Here is a 14,076-nt window from a genome sequence, read left to right as displayed (position 1 = left end):
GCGTTTATAGTTAATGGGGTGTTTAGGGTTAATCTAGGGGCGGTTATAGTTAATAGGGTGTTTAGCGTTAATTTAGGGGCAGTTGTGGTTGATGGGGTGTTTAGGGTTAATTTAAGGGCAGTTATGGTTAATGGGGTATTCTCTTCAGGGTTAATTTAATGCTGAGGACTGTGGGTTAATTTAATTAATTTAATAAGGTTAGCTTGAGGTGCAGTTAGAGGTAAAGGGGGGCAAACTGAGAGGAATCTAAATCCTGGGCCAGTGAAGATTAATCCTGTATTTATTTATAAAAGTTGTGAACGAGTCTGCAAACCTATGAGTGCACTATGGCATATCACGGGGGTATATGGCATACCTTGGGAGGACGGAGTGACATATCAGGGGGGGTATATATGGCATATAGGGTATATAAGCCATATAGGGTATATAAGGCATATGTGGGGAGGGCAGTGTGGCATGTCTGGGGGTATGTGGCATATGTGGGAGGCAGTGTGGCAAGCCTGGGCTCAAATGTGCATAACTGGGGGGGTTAGAAATTAAAACAAGAAATGCATTTTTATCAAAGTTTTTTTTATTCTGCGGTTTGTTTTTTACATCCTACGTTACTTTATTAAATTATTTTAAATAAATTAAAAATGTACATTTTTTTTATCCGATTAATCGATTAATGGAAAAAATAATCGGCCAACTAATCGATTATGAAAATAATTGTTAGTTGCAGCCCTAGTTATGAGAACTTTGGACTGCTGACTTTGGGGTTTATTTGAAATGAAGGTTTTCAAACTCTCTGCAGTAACTGTGCGTTAGGAGTGCCATGTCATTTAATTGATTATATGGTTAGTTGAAATTTTCCATTTGCTAAATGTTTTTTTTGTTTGTTTTTTTATTTGCTTTTATTGTATCTCCTGGGACTTCCTCCTGATTCCCAAAGTGTAGTATAAGAAAAGGGTAGCAGGAGACAGCCGACTACAAATAATTTTATACTGTTGTGTATATACCGTATTTGCTCGATTATAAGACGACCCTGATTAGAAGACGACCCCCAAAATCTGAATATAAACTTATGCAAAAAAGAAAAAGCCTGAATATGACGACCCTATAGGAAAAAAGTTTTACCAGTAAATGTTAGTTCATGTAAACTATGTGAACAATTGTTTGTTAATAAAAGCTATGATTGAGAAAAATATTTTGTTTTTAGTTCCTTTTTTTTTTTCAACCTGCCCCCAGGCTTGCCACTCTGCCCCAGAAATGCCTTATACACCATATATGCCACTGTGCCCCATGATACGCTTTTTAACCCTCTATATGCCACTGTGCCCCATGATATGCCTTTTGACCCCCTATGTGCCACTCTGCCCCATGATATGCCTTTTGACCCCCTATGTGCCACTCTGCCTCCAGAAATGCCCTATATGCCACTCTGGCATTTAGGGGGTGAAAAGGCATATTATGGGGCAGAGTGGCACATAGGGAGGTAAAAGGCATTTCAGGAGGCAGAGTGGCATTAAAGGGGTTAAAAGGCATTTCACAGGGCACTCTGCCTCCAGAAATGCCTTACACCCCCCATTTAACACTCCCCCTCCCTCCTCCAAACTTACCGGTGCTTCTGAGTTGGGGGGGGGCGCATAACACAGGAGGATCCAGGTCCCCTGCATCTGAGCCCCCGGTGCTTAGTCCGGGCAGCATGTAGAGCTCCACGCAAATCGCGTAGAGCTCTACACGCTGCCCGGACTAAGCACCGGGGACTCAGAAGCACCGGTAAATTGGAGGGGGGGGCATAACACAGGAGGATCCAGTTCCCCTGCATCCTCCTGTGTTATGCCCCCCCCCCCTCCAACTTACCGGTGCTTCTGAGTCCCCAGTGCTTAGTCCGGGAAGCGTGTAGAGCTCTACGCGATTGTATCGTGTAGCACTCTACACGATTGTATCGCGTAGAGCTCTACACGCAGCCCGGACTAAGCACCGGGGACTCAGAAGCACCGGTAAATTGGGCGGGCATAACACAGGAGGATCCAGGTCCCCTGCATCGCTGCGGGAGATCTGGATCTTAGTCTCATAATCAGACCTATTTGAGGTCTGATTATAAGACGACCCTGATTATAAGACGAGGGGTATTTATACGGTATATAAAACATTTTATTATTAATGTTAATTATACTAGCCAAGACTCAATTGCTGCCAGAGATGCTAAGCTTTGAGGCAAGCAGTGGTACGATTACATAGAACCTAATAATGCTGCGTGTGAGCCTTGCTCTTGTATATTTGTGCTAATGAAGGCTCCCTGAGAGTCTCTAGTTAAGTTTTCTAGCAGTCGGAGCTCGGAGTCTCCTCGGGGGCCAGCTGACTGTAAATGTTGATCTTTTGACCCCATTTCCTGTGTGGGCATGTAACAAGTCCTTGTGTAGCAGATGTCAATTTCAGCGTGGATAGAACAAAGCATGTGGGAGGAAGCTTTTTTTCTTTTTCTGTTTTTTTTTTTTTAATTAATTTTTTCCTAAAATTAAATTTAGCAAACGGGATTCATGCTTGCCGTGTTTAGAATAATTCTGTTTTTTATTATTTTTTATTACTATTTTAGAATTATTTGCCATATTACAGTATTTGGCTCATTGTGTAAATACTGAAAAGAGAAAAAAAAATAAAAATTATATATATATATATATATATAACACCCTTAAGGACCTTTTAGCTGACAAGTGATATACAATATTGCCATATTGGTAAAAAAAAATTATCCCCAGTTTAAATTATGTAACTGAATGTGTTTGGAGATAGACTTTACAACACGCCTGTAAATTTTGATTATAGGGCTGTACGTTTTATGATAAATACAGTTCGTAAGATGAGGCTTAATGGTCAGGCTAATACAGAGTTTACTGTTGTCTCATGTACGAGACTCACCATTTCCCCTATTTAGGGACTCTAATTATACACATGAAAAAGGTAGTGGTGTTGGTCAATTGTTCCCGTGGATTAGGGTCTAAATTACTGTATTTTACAAAAGGATGTATTGATTTCTTTTCCGTAATTGTGATCGTGTTAAATCAGGTTTTTACTCTGCCTTATTTTTGAATTTCAGGTTACAGGAACTGACGGTGTGTTCGGAAGATAATGCTGACGTTCACGATATAGATTTGATCCAGTACATCAACGTGGACTGTTCAAAACTCAAACGACTTCTACAGGGTTAGTAAACTGGTATAACATGAGTGTAAAATGTATCCAATCTTTTAGGTGCTTATTGAAAAGCTTTTTTTTTTTTTTTTTTATCAGAACAAACAATGCGTATAAACATTTAGGCTCTGTGTTTTGTGTTGATATATTGTCTTGGTGTCTTCTTTCTCCTATGTAGAAGAAGCGACTTTGATTTATAACATGGGCTAAAGATGCTTAATGCAAGTGGCTTCCACAATATGTTAAATCCGAATTAGAAGAGCCTATATTTGAATTTTGCTTTTACTGAGTATGAGTGTTGTTTTGTGGTTGTGCATTAAGATTCTTACAGCTCTCGTAAGATGACACTATATTGTGCTTCTCTTGTTGCAGAGACCGTCCTGAAATTTAAAGCTCTGAAGAAAGTTGCGCAGTTGGCAGTGATCAACAGCCTTGAAAAGGTACAAATGTGTCAGGGTTGTGGAAATGTTGTGTGAAAAGTAGTTTAGGACACAGCAATGTCAAAATACTTATTCTTTTGGTGCAGTTGGTGAGCTGTCCGTTCTTTGACTACGATTTTGTTGTTGCTAGTCAGATCTCATATAAGTAACTCCTCACATTAAGAGATGGCATGAAGTGTCCTAACCAGTGTTAAGTATTATATTCCCTATAAAGCGGACTGTTTCTCACAGGTGTTAGAATGATTACTTGCATAATTTATTATTTTTTTTACGTTGCTTCTTTCCATGTTTTTTTTTTTTTTTTTTAAAGCTACACATTGTTACATAGGTTGGTGTACATATGTTAGTAAGTAAAAAGTATATGTCATTCTAATGACTATGTCATTGAAAAAGAATTTATAAGTTTTGAATTTACAATGTAAATTTACAAATGCAATATTGCTGTTCATATATGTAGTGATTTTTTGTATAAGTACAAAATAATTAAATATATCCACATTTTCATGTTGTGCAGGCGTTTTGGAATTGGGTTGAGAACTATCCAGATGAATTTACAAAGTTGTACCAGAGACCACAGACAGATATGGCAGGTAAGAGGCAGACCTGTAGGACCAATACATCATCGGGGCAAGAAGCTTTGTCTGTTTATACGCAGCTGACATGGAGAAGAATTTTGCTTCCACCTTTCTCTTATTTCAATTAAAATTGTGTTATGTTACATGTATCTGGATTTTTTTTAATCCAGTAAAAAAAATGTTTTTTCCTTTGATATACAGATTGCGCTGAAAAGCTGTTTGATTTGGTGGATAGTTTTGCCGAGAGTAACAAACGGAAAGTAGCAGTGTGGCCTTTGCAGATCATTTTACTGGTTTTATGTCCTGAAATTATCCAGGATATTTCCAAGGAAACCGTAGAAGAAAGCAAAATGAACAAGGTACATGAACCTCGTACTCAAACTTTATATAAAAAAATAATAGTCTTATCACCATAGCAACCATTGAACTGCTCTGATCGTTAGAAGTATTTAATTGGTTGCTGTGGTAAAACTGTTGTCATTTATATATATATATATATAACACTTATTAATTTATTAATTTTAATTCACTTTTTAAGGGCGATGTGTTATAGTATGTTATGAGGTTCTTTGTTTCTTTCCCGTAACTGAATGCTTGTATGATTAGAAAGGTAACTCATTCTCTTTATTTAGTTCAAATGTGAATTCATGGCGCCTGTGTTAAAATCCATATCGGTTTAAAACAGGAGGATTAAAATTTTTGTGCGCCATCTTTTGTTGTAACTTTACTAAAAAAAAATCCCCTGATCTTACTTTTTTTTATTTCTTTAATATACATCAGAAACTGTTCCTTGATAACCTCAAAAAAGCTTTAACTGGGCATGGAGTAGGGAAACCACTCACTGAAAGTGCTGCGATCGCTTGTGTTAAGTTGTGCAAAGCATCTACATACATAAACTGGGAGGATAATTCGGTCATATTTCACCTCGTCCAGTCCTTTGTGATCGACTTGAAGGTATGGAAAAGCTCTGTATTTGTTTCAGAACTGTGGTCGTTGTTGTTATGAAGACTTTTGAAGTATATTCTTGTAGCCAGATAAGCATATTATACAAACTATATCTTTATAAGTTACCTTTTGTCAGCCGGTGGGTGTCTGCATCTCACAGACAGCCTCCGTTACTGCCCTTCACTTACGCTGAGGCTTCTATGAAGCTGCAGTGAAAGTGCCTGTCAGCAACGGAGGTTCACAAAATACCAGGGAGTCGGGAGAGAGGCAGAGCAGTGTATGGGAGGGGGGAGGGAGACGGAAGTGAGGGGAATCCAGGTCCCCTGCAGCGTTGCGGGGGATCTGGATTCTAGTGTTATCATCCGATCTCTGTTTGAGGTCAGATTATATAAGGAGAGGAGTTTTTCAGAGCATTTGCTCTGAAAAAAAACTCTTTTTATAATTGATAAAAATCGATTTGATTAATCGATAATGAAAATCGTTGACAACGATTTTCATTATCGATTAGTTGTTTCAGCCCTACTTGTAAAACCCAAAGGGTTAGAGTATCACCTGACTTTCAAATAAACATTATGTGTGACGTATAAGGAAAAATTTATGTATGCTACGCAAACTTGAAATTAATATTTCTGAAAATATTTATAGCTATTTATATATATATATATATATATATATATATATATATATATATATATATATATATATATATATATATATATATTGACACTTTTTGAGGTCAGTTTTATTTGTTGTGGCCATGATACTTTGACGTGGTGACCAACATAACTCACCGTGCATACATTGACTAGTGTGTTTCAATTGCCTCATTGCATCACATGTGAAGCCGCATGCAACGTAAATGTGTAAATATTCATTCTGCAAATGACATTGAACTTCCTTATGCGCATACTGTTGCAAAAATAGCAAAATGCATCTTTTTTTGTGATAGTACTCTGGCTTCATGAGCAGCACTTCTGACCTCACGTTTGGCTCGTACTGTCCAAAGTCTGGCTAGAAAAAGGTGACGTACAGCTGTAGAAAACACTGGCTGTACTGAAGTTAAATCACACCGGGGAAAACGGGAACAAAAACCCTACTGACCATATAAATATGCCTCATACCAGAAAAACAATGGCAGTTCTTCTCTAAATAGTATAATCAGTAATAGAAAAATAAATAGTTCCAAAATATTTGAATTTCCTTGGGTCTTAATGAAGTAAATGGTTCTATTTTAGCTTTCTATGGTTTTAGTTAACTTTCAACTTTATTCCTTTTTTTTTTTTTAGAATTTACTTTTCAACCCAAGCAAGCCTTTCTCCAGAGGAGCAGGTAGCCAGAATGCAGATGTGGATCTTATGATTGACTGTTTGGTTTCTTGCTTCCGAATCAATCCTCACAACAACCAGCACTTCAAAGTAAGTGTGTTACAACAAACAACATAGTGGAAAAACATTCTGAGTAATACCGTATTTGCTCGATTATAAGACGAGATTTTTTTCAGAGCAAATGCTCTGAAAAATACCCCTCGTCTTATAATCAGGGTCGTCTTATAATCAGACCTCAAATAGGTCTGACTATGAGACTAAGATCCAGATCCCCCGCAGCGATGCAGGAGACCTGGATCCTCCTGTCTCCCCCCCCCCCCACTTACCGGTTCTTCTGAGTCCCCGGTGTGTAGCCAGGGCAGTGTGTAGATGTCTACGCGATTCGCGAACTCTCTCTGACAGTCGGGGAAGGTCTGCGCGTTGTCCATCGCGCAGACAACCCCTGCTGCTAGCCACACCTCCTTCCGGCTGCAGCGTAAGTTGTCTACGCGAATCGCGTAGACATCTACACGCTGCCTCGGCTACATGACAGGGGAGTCAGAAGCACCGGTAAGTTTGGGGGGGGGGGGGGAGTGTTAAATGGGGGCATAAGGCATTTCTGGAGGCAGAGTGTTCTGTGAAATGCCTTTTAACCCCCTTAATGCCACTCTGCCTCCAGAAATGCCTTTTTAACTCTCTATACGCCACTCTGCCTTCTGAAATGCCTTAAACCTCCCAATATGCCACTCTGCCCCATAATTTGCCATTTAACCCCCTTAATGCCAGAGTCACATATAGAGGTATAAGGCATTTCTGGAGTGGCACATAGGGGGTCAAAAGGCATATCATGGGGCACAGTGGCATATAGAGGGTTAAAAGGCATATCATGGGGCACAGTGGCATATAGGGGGTATAAGACATTTCTGGGGCAGATGTGCATAACTGGGAGGGGGGGGCAGGTTGGAAAATAGAAGGAAATAAAACCAAAATATTTTTCTCAATCATAGCTTTTATTAAAAAAAAATGTTTACATGAATTAACTTTTACTGGTAACTTTTTTCCTATAGGGTCGTCTTATATTCAAGCTTTTTCTTTTTTTCCTAGATTAATATTCAGATTTGGGGGGTCGTCTTATAATCGAGCAAATACGGTATATAAAACTGAGGCCTAATGTTTTATATATATAAATGTGCATATTTTTTTTTATTTTATATACATTTTTAAAATTTTCTTTTTTTGAGGTTAATTCACCAAATCCTCTGTTTGCAGGAGGATTGTGTTTCAGCAGCTTCACTATACATTGTTAAAAGCTAAAGTGAGATAACTGTGTTGTTTAACCCCTTCGTGACAAAGGCTGATTTTACTTTTTGTACCCTTCGTGACAATGGCCGTTTTAACATTTCTGCGCTGCTCGTGTTTAGCTGTAATTTTCTTCTTTCCCGTTTTACTGAACCCACACACATTAGATATTGTTTTTTTCAGGACAAGAAGGGCTTTCTTTAGATGACATTGTTTTGATTGTATCATATTATTTACTATTAAAAAAAGTATAAAATATGGTGAAAAATTTAGAAAAAAATGACTGTTTCTAACTTTTAGTTGAAAAATCTTTTACTCATCTATAAAAGGTAATAAAAAACCTGCTAAATAGATTCTACTATTTGTCCTGAGTTTAGAAATACCCAATGTTTTTATGTTTTTTTGCTTTTTTCTGCACGTTATGGGGCAATAAGTACAGGTAGCGTTTTGCTATTTCAAAGCCATTTTTTCCAAATCTGGTAATTCTTCCCTCCATGTGCCATTTCGGGTATCTTTGAAGCCGGCCAATGCAATTTACCCCATCAAACCATATATTTTTGAAAACTAGACGCCCCAGGGTATTTTAAATGCTGGTATTTTAACTCTTTGCATGCACACATTTTACCACCAGCATTTTTTCAAAGTTTGCAGTAGTATTTTTGTGTGTGTATTTTTCCCACACACACCTACTTTATGTATGAATTTACAGCTCCTGGTATATGCCGCTGTCACACGACACCCCAATATGTGTTCAGCAACATCTCCTGAGTACAGTGATACCCCACATGCATGGGTTTGTCATTTTTGGGGGGAACTAAAAGGCCACATTTGGTACGTGTGCATTTTTCTAATTGGAAATTAGATGTGTGGCCATCCTTCCCCCCGTGTTATTTGGGACATTGTTGAATCCTGCCAATTCAATTTACCCCATCAAATCATACATTTTTTAAAAGTAGACACCCCATGGGCATTTAATATGCCAGTATTTTAACTCTTTCCATGCGAGAATTGTTTTAAGCTAATATGCTAATTTTAGGACTTGCTCACAAAAATATATTTTTTATATATATATATCTTTTTTTGCCTTTTTTTTTTTTTATTTTTTTAACATTTTTTTTCAACTTGAAGGTTCCCCTGATAGTGACATCAGTGGGAAATTATTTTTACATTTTACTGTTTTTTTACTATTTTTTTTCTAATTATTATTAATTTTATTTTATTTTTAATTTATTTTTTCTAATCACACTGTGATTAGAAAGCTGAGCTCCATTGACTTGCATGGTTGAATGCAGTACCTATATTCAACCTGCAAGTGGAGCCAGAGTTCTCTAGAGGGTCAGGAGACCGTCTAGCGAACCTTTTCATCTTTATTATTTTTTTTCCCGGGCCGCCGCCATCTTGCTGATGGCGAAGATCACCGGCAGCTGCGGCTGTGACCGCTCTCCGGAGCGGTCACAGTCCATCCCCAGGTAAGTGTTTGGTGTCGCTGGATGCCTCCTGATCGAGGCATTCCAGCGACACCATTTAAGTTATTGATCGTTGTTCGCCTCCTAAACGCTTTTAAAACGGGCGTCCGCCGCCATACAAAGTATGGCGGATGTTGACGCCCCGGGGAGGGGCCAGAGAGGTCGAGGCATTACAGCAACGCCGTTTCGGTGCAGAAAGCGAAAATAGATCGCTTTCTGCACCCGTTTAATGACGTGCCGGTCCTGGCACGTCATTTGTCGTTATCGACTTGAATTTCCGTGACGTGCCCGGACCGGCAATTGTCATCAAGGGGTTAACAAGCCATTCTTTAATCTTTTATTTATTTTTTTAAATAGTATTACTGAAACTAATGATGGAATTTATCCATTTGTGATGTTACAGCTTAAGCTCCCTTGTGTTATTTTTTTGGGGGGGGGGGTCAAAGTACAAACAGTGACCTTCCTTCCTATTCATTTTCTAGATAACCTTGTGCCACAACCATATCAACAATTCAGATGTGATGATATTCTTTCCAAGTAGTTTTTCTGTACTGCATGAGCAATGTATATTTATTAATTTTAAGATGTATAGTTTATATAATTTTAGAAGACCTTGTCCCTTTGTGTAATGTCAGTCAATTTACTTCTAGTCTACTAACTTTACCACAAGTGTAACAATTAATCAGCATTTTAAAGCACCCAGTATGCGGCCATTTTCAAAGAACTGTTATCGCTTTCCTTGAAAATGAGTAATATATATATTTTTTTTTTAACATAGGTTTTGGCAATATGTGACTTAGATCTTATTTTTATCTTATTGATTTTCTAAAATGTTTGTTTTTAAGAAAAAAAATAAATTGGAGAATAGTAACAGCTTTGTATGTTTAATATGGTTAAGGCAAAAAAAAACTGTCCCTGAGATTGGTGTGTTTTGCCTTATAATTCTCACTTATTACTGTATTTTTAGATTATTTTTATTAACATTTTCCTAATCTCCCTTTTGTTTTGAAGATCTGCTTGGCACAGTCTTCACCTTCAACATTTCATTATGTGCTGGTCAACTCTCTGCATAGGATAATTACAAATGTGAGTATCAGTTGCGAGCTGTATCGTGAGTCAGATGTATGCTTCACAATCACATGTACGCTTGTAAACGGTTGTAGCGAGTGTGTCACAATTCTCCTCACCATGTTGCTAATTCTGTTTATATTCACTGATGTCTACAACTAGACCAGTTGTGTCTTCACACTAGATTTAATACACAATTCAATAACTGATTACTGAGAGGGCGGTAGGTATGTGGAAAGGCCTTTCAGCAGATATGCTAGAGGTTAAATGTACTTAAGACATTTAAACATGCATGGGGATATATCTAAGGCTACCTTGAATACACCACATGAGATAAGGTCTGAGCTTTTTACAGCAGCAAAAAAATGGGCAGACTAGATGAGATTCAACAACATAGTACCATACTAACTGTCTTATGTGTAACTGTGAACTGTATTCATTATAAAAATATATATTTTATGGTGAAAAAATACCATTCTGTTGTGAACATTTCGTATCAAAATCCTGATGCTGTCTGAGTATCTTTAGTGTTCTGAGATGGATTGTGTTGCCTTCATCCCTTTTGGTGCAACACTGCTCCTACCTCTCTGTTGTATGTATTGAGTTGTGTTAATCCTTTCCTGTTGTATGCGATTGTCAATTTCCCCTCCCCTGCTAAAGGGGCTATATAAATGAACCCCAGTCCCAATGAAGTGTTCTCTTGCATCCTGACTGGTGTGTTGTGACTGGTGGTACAATTCTTTGGAGACCCCCTTTCCTGGAGAATAACCTTTAGTCTAAGAACCAAAGTGGTTACCAGCTTTCACTACAAGGAAGTCGGCAACGGCTACCTTGGATGTTTTTGCTGGATCCCCTGGTTCCTGTTACTCAGTAAAATCTTTGTTGTGATCAAAGTATGGTGCAAGTGTTTATTTTTTATTTTTTGAGACAGAGGAAAGTCCAGTTCAATGTTAGAATACCTCACTGTTCTTAGGCCTACTGGATAGTATGAATACCAGCACTTGTTGTGCAAAATTCTCTTAACAAAAATTAGATTTACTCTAAAGGGCCTTAGCTTTAGTCCCATTGTAAGTATACAACTGTAGTCTGCTAGTCAAACAGGCCTTTCAGCACCAATGTGTGGTTTCTATGGCAGCAGGCAATGATCTCACTTCGGGGAAGCTTTTAGAGTAACAGGATCCAACAGGAAGTTAAGTGGCCAGATGCGCTGTGGGTCATGCAGCCAGACTGCTCACTGACGGATTCAATACCACCGACTCAGCAACCCCGGAGCACTCAATGACACCCAGTCTCATTAACCTGAACCCACTTAGAGCCTAGCAGCCATTTTCTATCCCGTCAATAAGAAATTTCATTCACCTTTATGGTGTTGTAGTTGCTGCTAACACTACTACGTTTGGCTTAAAAATAAAAGCAAGATATTGGTCCTTTGAGGGAAAATTGGATTTTCTACTGTTACGTATTAACTATATTCATGCTGCTAACAATGGGCTTGAAGGTTTAAGTTCTTATGTCAGCTATAAAAATAATCCAGCGAACAATAAACATTACACTTTTATTTTCTCATGTTGCTGCTACATTTTTGGTCACTATTTTAAATTCTTCAAAGCAGTCGTTTATGTATATATTGTATTTTTTTCAAACATCATCCCAGTTTCTACACCATTGCATCGTCCCCTGTTTTACACCAGTACTTTGTATAGTGCAGCAGTCCAAGTGAAGTATGGCGTTTTGTTACCGGAGAGAGACCATGGGTTGGGTTCCTTCCAGGCGGCACCATGTGGGCATCTTGCTAACACAGGCCAAAAATACTACATTTCCATTGCAGAAGTTGTTTAATTTGGGCATTCATCATCTGACCTGTAAGGTCTTACTTTCCCCACTTAAATGTATTGCACAACATCACTCCATGTGAAAAAACATATGTTAATACAGAATCCAAAAGCACTGCTAGTGTTGTATAATTGCTAAAGCATGCATTAACCAGACAATTTTAGTGGTATAATAGGGCTTTGGTTCGCTAAAATGTCTGTTCTGCCTTGCAGTCTGCATTGGATTGGTGGCCTAAGATCGATGCTGTGTATTGCTACTCAGGAGAACTCCGCAGCATGTTCGCTGAGACACTCAAAATGGTCTTACAGTTGCACCCAGCTATCCGAACAACACCGGTAAGATTTAGATAATCTGTGACTTTACTTTGTATTACATATTCAATGTCTCCATCTCATTTTTTTTCTTTTTAGTTCATTTCAGTTATAGAGTTTGAAACATACATTATTTCCATGGCAACAGAGAGCCACTTCACATTTTGAAGTTAAAGTAATGCTAGAAAAGTTGTCCTATGTGGAATTCACTCTTTAGCCTTATTTTCCCTGACTAGTCCAAGGGTTTTTAGCATTCTTCTTTCATATACTTGTTCATTGTGGTCCTGTTCACCTTGATTCTCCATCTATCTCTGTTCTGATGCAGCACCTTATTATTTAATAAAGGGTTCCTGCCTAGTTTAAATGCACATTGCATGCCCTGTAAACTAGAATCTCATGTAACAGATTGCAAGCTCTGTTGTCATGTTGATGCTTGCATTTTAATTAGCATTTTATGTAAGGTTAGGGACTAGGTTCCATTCTTTTCCCCTCCACATTGAGAGCTGTTTACCCCCAAATGTGTCTTGGCTTCTGGTAACTTCTCTTTTGCCCATGAAAGAGGCAGAAGTTGGAGAGCTGTTGATGTTTCTGTCACTTAAATGTCAATATTAGATTCAGTACATTAATACATTTATGTAATGGCCTTTACAGAATAAAAAGTATTATCTGCTTGGAACCAGCTTTCTTTCTATACCTCTGGAGGCCGCCATTTTGGCTCCTGGTTCTCACCAGTTGGATCATTACTCCCGCCATTGTTTTTTTTTTTTATTATCCATTTTGTTATGTCTCCCTGCTTGGTGGCAGCTGATTCAAACAGCCTTTGTGAGGATTATGTTGAGACGAGAGGGAGGGAGCTCCCAGGTAGAAAAAAGATTACATAATGGTGGCTCGGTAGTCTTATGCCGCTGTAACGTTAACGTGTCTGACTTTAAAAACAAATATCTCCAAAAAAAATTTATGTTGATTGAAAGAAGCAAGCCATAGGTAGCGTTAATAAATATTGTTGTGCTGAAAATGAACAGTTCCACTTTGCATCTGTTTGATGTGTTTCAAGATGTGTTAATAAGATGTTCTAAAAGTGAGCAATATGGATAGGGTGTCGTAATTGGATATCTGGAAAAAATCAGCACGGTTTTTCTTTTTTTTCCTTCTTAAAGTGTTGTACAACTTCAACTTTAATTTCTATACGTTCACAGAACTTTTTGTCTTTGTTCTATTAAAGTGTCTACTTTCAGCTTTATTCTTCTGTTCCGCAAGATATATGTTACAAATGAATGCTAAGGCAGCAAATTTGTGTTAGTATCATAAAACCCAGCATCAGCAGGTTCATGGTGCACATTAAGACTACTCTATTAAAGTATAGTCTGTAACATTTTCTATAGCACCTTGCAGGCCATGTATTTGCCACATTTCCAGGAATGGCATGCCAACATTACTATTCGTGTTCTCACTAAGCTGGTCCCTTCAGCAAGTTTGTTCAAGACCATCTACATGTTTCAAGCGATGCTTCTCTGTGGTGCGTAGGATGTATATTTAAGAAATATAGTGCAGAAGAGGTTAAAATAGCGTGTACGCTATTCTATGTAAAATTTGCCAGATACGAATTATGGTTACCTGGCTTAATTTCATCACTAGAATAATATAATCTGTTCCTCACATGT

General features: G+C 38.1%; 1 protein-coding gene across 1 annotated transcript in view; it reads left to right on the top strand.

Annotated features, from left to right (window-relative positions):
- LOC149300884 (neurofibromin-like) overlaps positions 1–14,076 on the top strand; it is a 96,394-nt gene that overhangs the window by 16,693 nt on the left and 65,625 nt on the right. Inside the window, exons 5-12 of the mRNA XM_089484464.1 lie at positions 3,080–3,186; positions 3,547–3,614; positions 4,129–4,204; positions 4,391–4,548; positions 4,970–5,143; positions 6,421–6,549; positions 10,215–10,289; positions 12,317–12,439. Of these exons, the coding sequence (XP_089340590.1) occupies positions 3,080–3,186; positions 3,547–3,614; positions 4,129–4,204; positions 4,391–4,548; positions 4,970–5,143; positions 6,421–6,549; positions 10,215–10,289; positions 12,317–12,439 (910 nt within the window). The remainder of the gene's footprint in view (positions 1–3,079; positions 3,187–3,546; positions 3,615–4,128; positions 4,205–4,390; positions 4,549–4,969; positions 5,144–6,420; positions 6,550–10,214; positions 10,290–12,316; positions 12,440–14,076) is intronic.

This window comes from Sceloporus occidentalis, unplaced genomic scaffold (assembly GCF_023333645.1).
Source record: "Sceloporus occidentalis isolate IW3139 unplaced genomic scaffold, rSceOcc1.0.p SCAF_22, whole genome shotgun sequence".
Classification (NCBI taxonomy): Eukaryota; Metazoa; Chordata; class Lepidosauria; order Squamata; family Phrynosomatidae; genus Sceloporus; species Sceloporus occidentalis.
The sequence above is the reverse complement of the archived record's forward strand: the minus strand, read 5'-3'. Positions and strand labels throughout refer to the sequence as shown.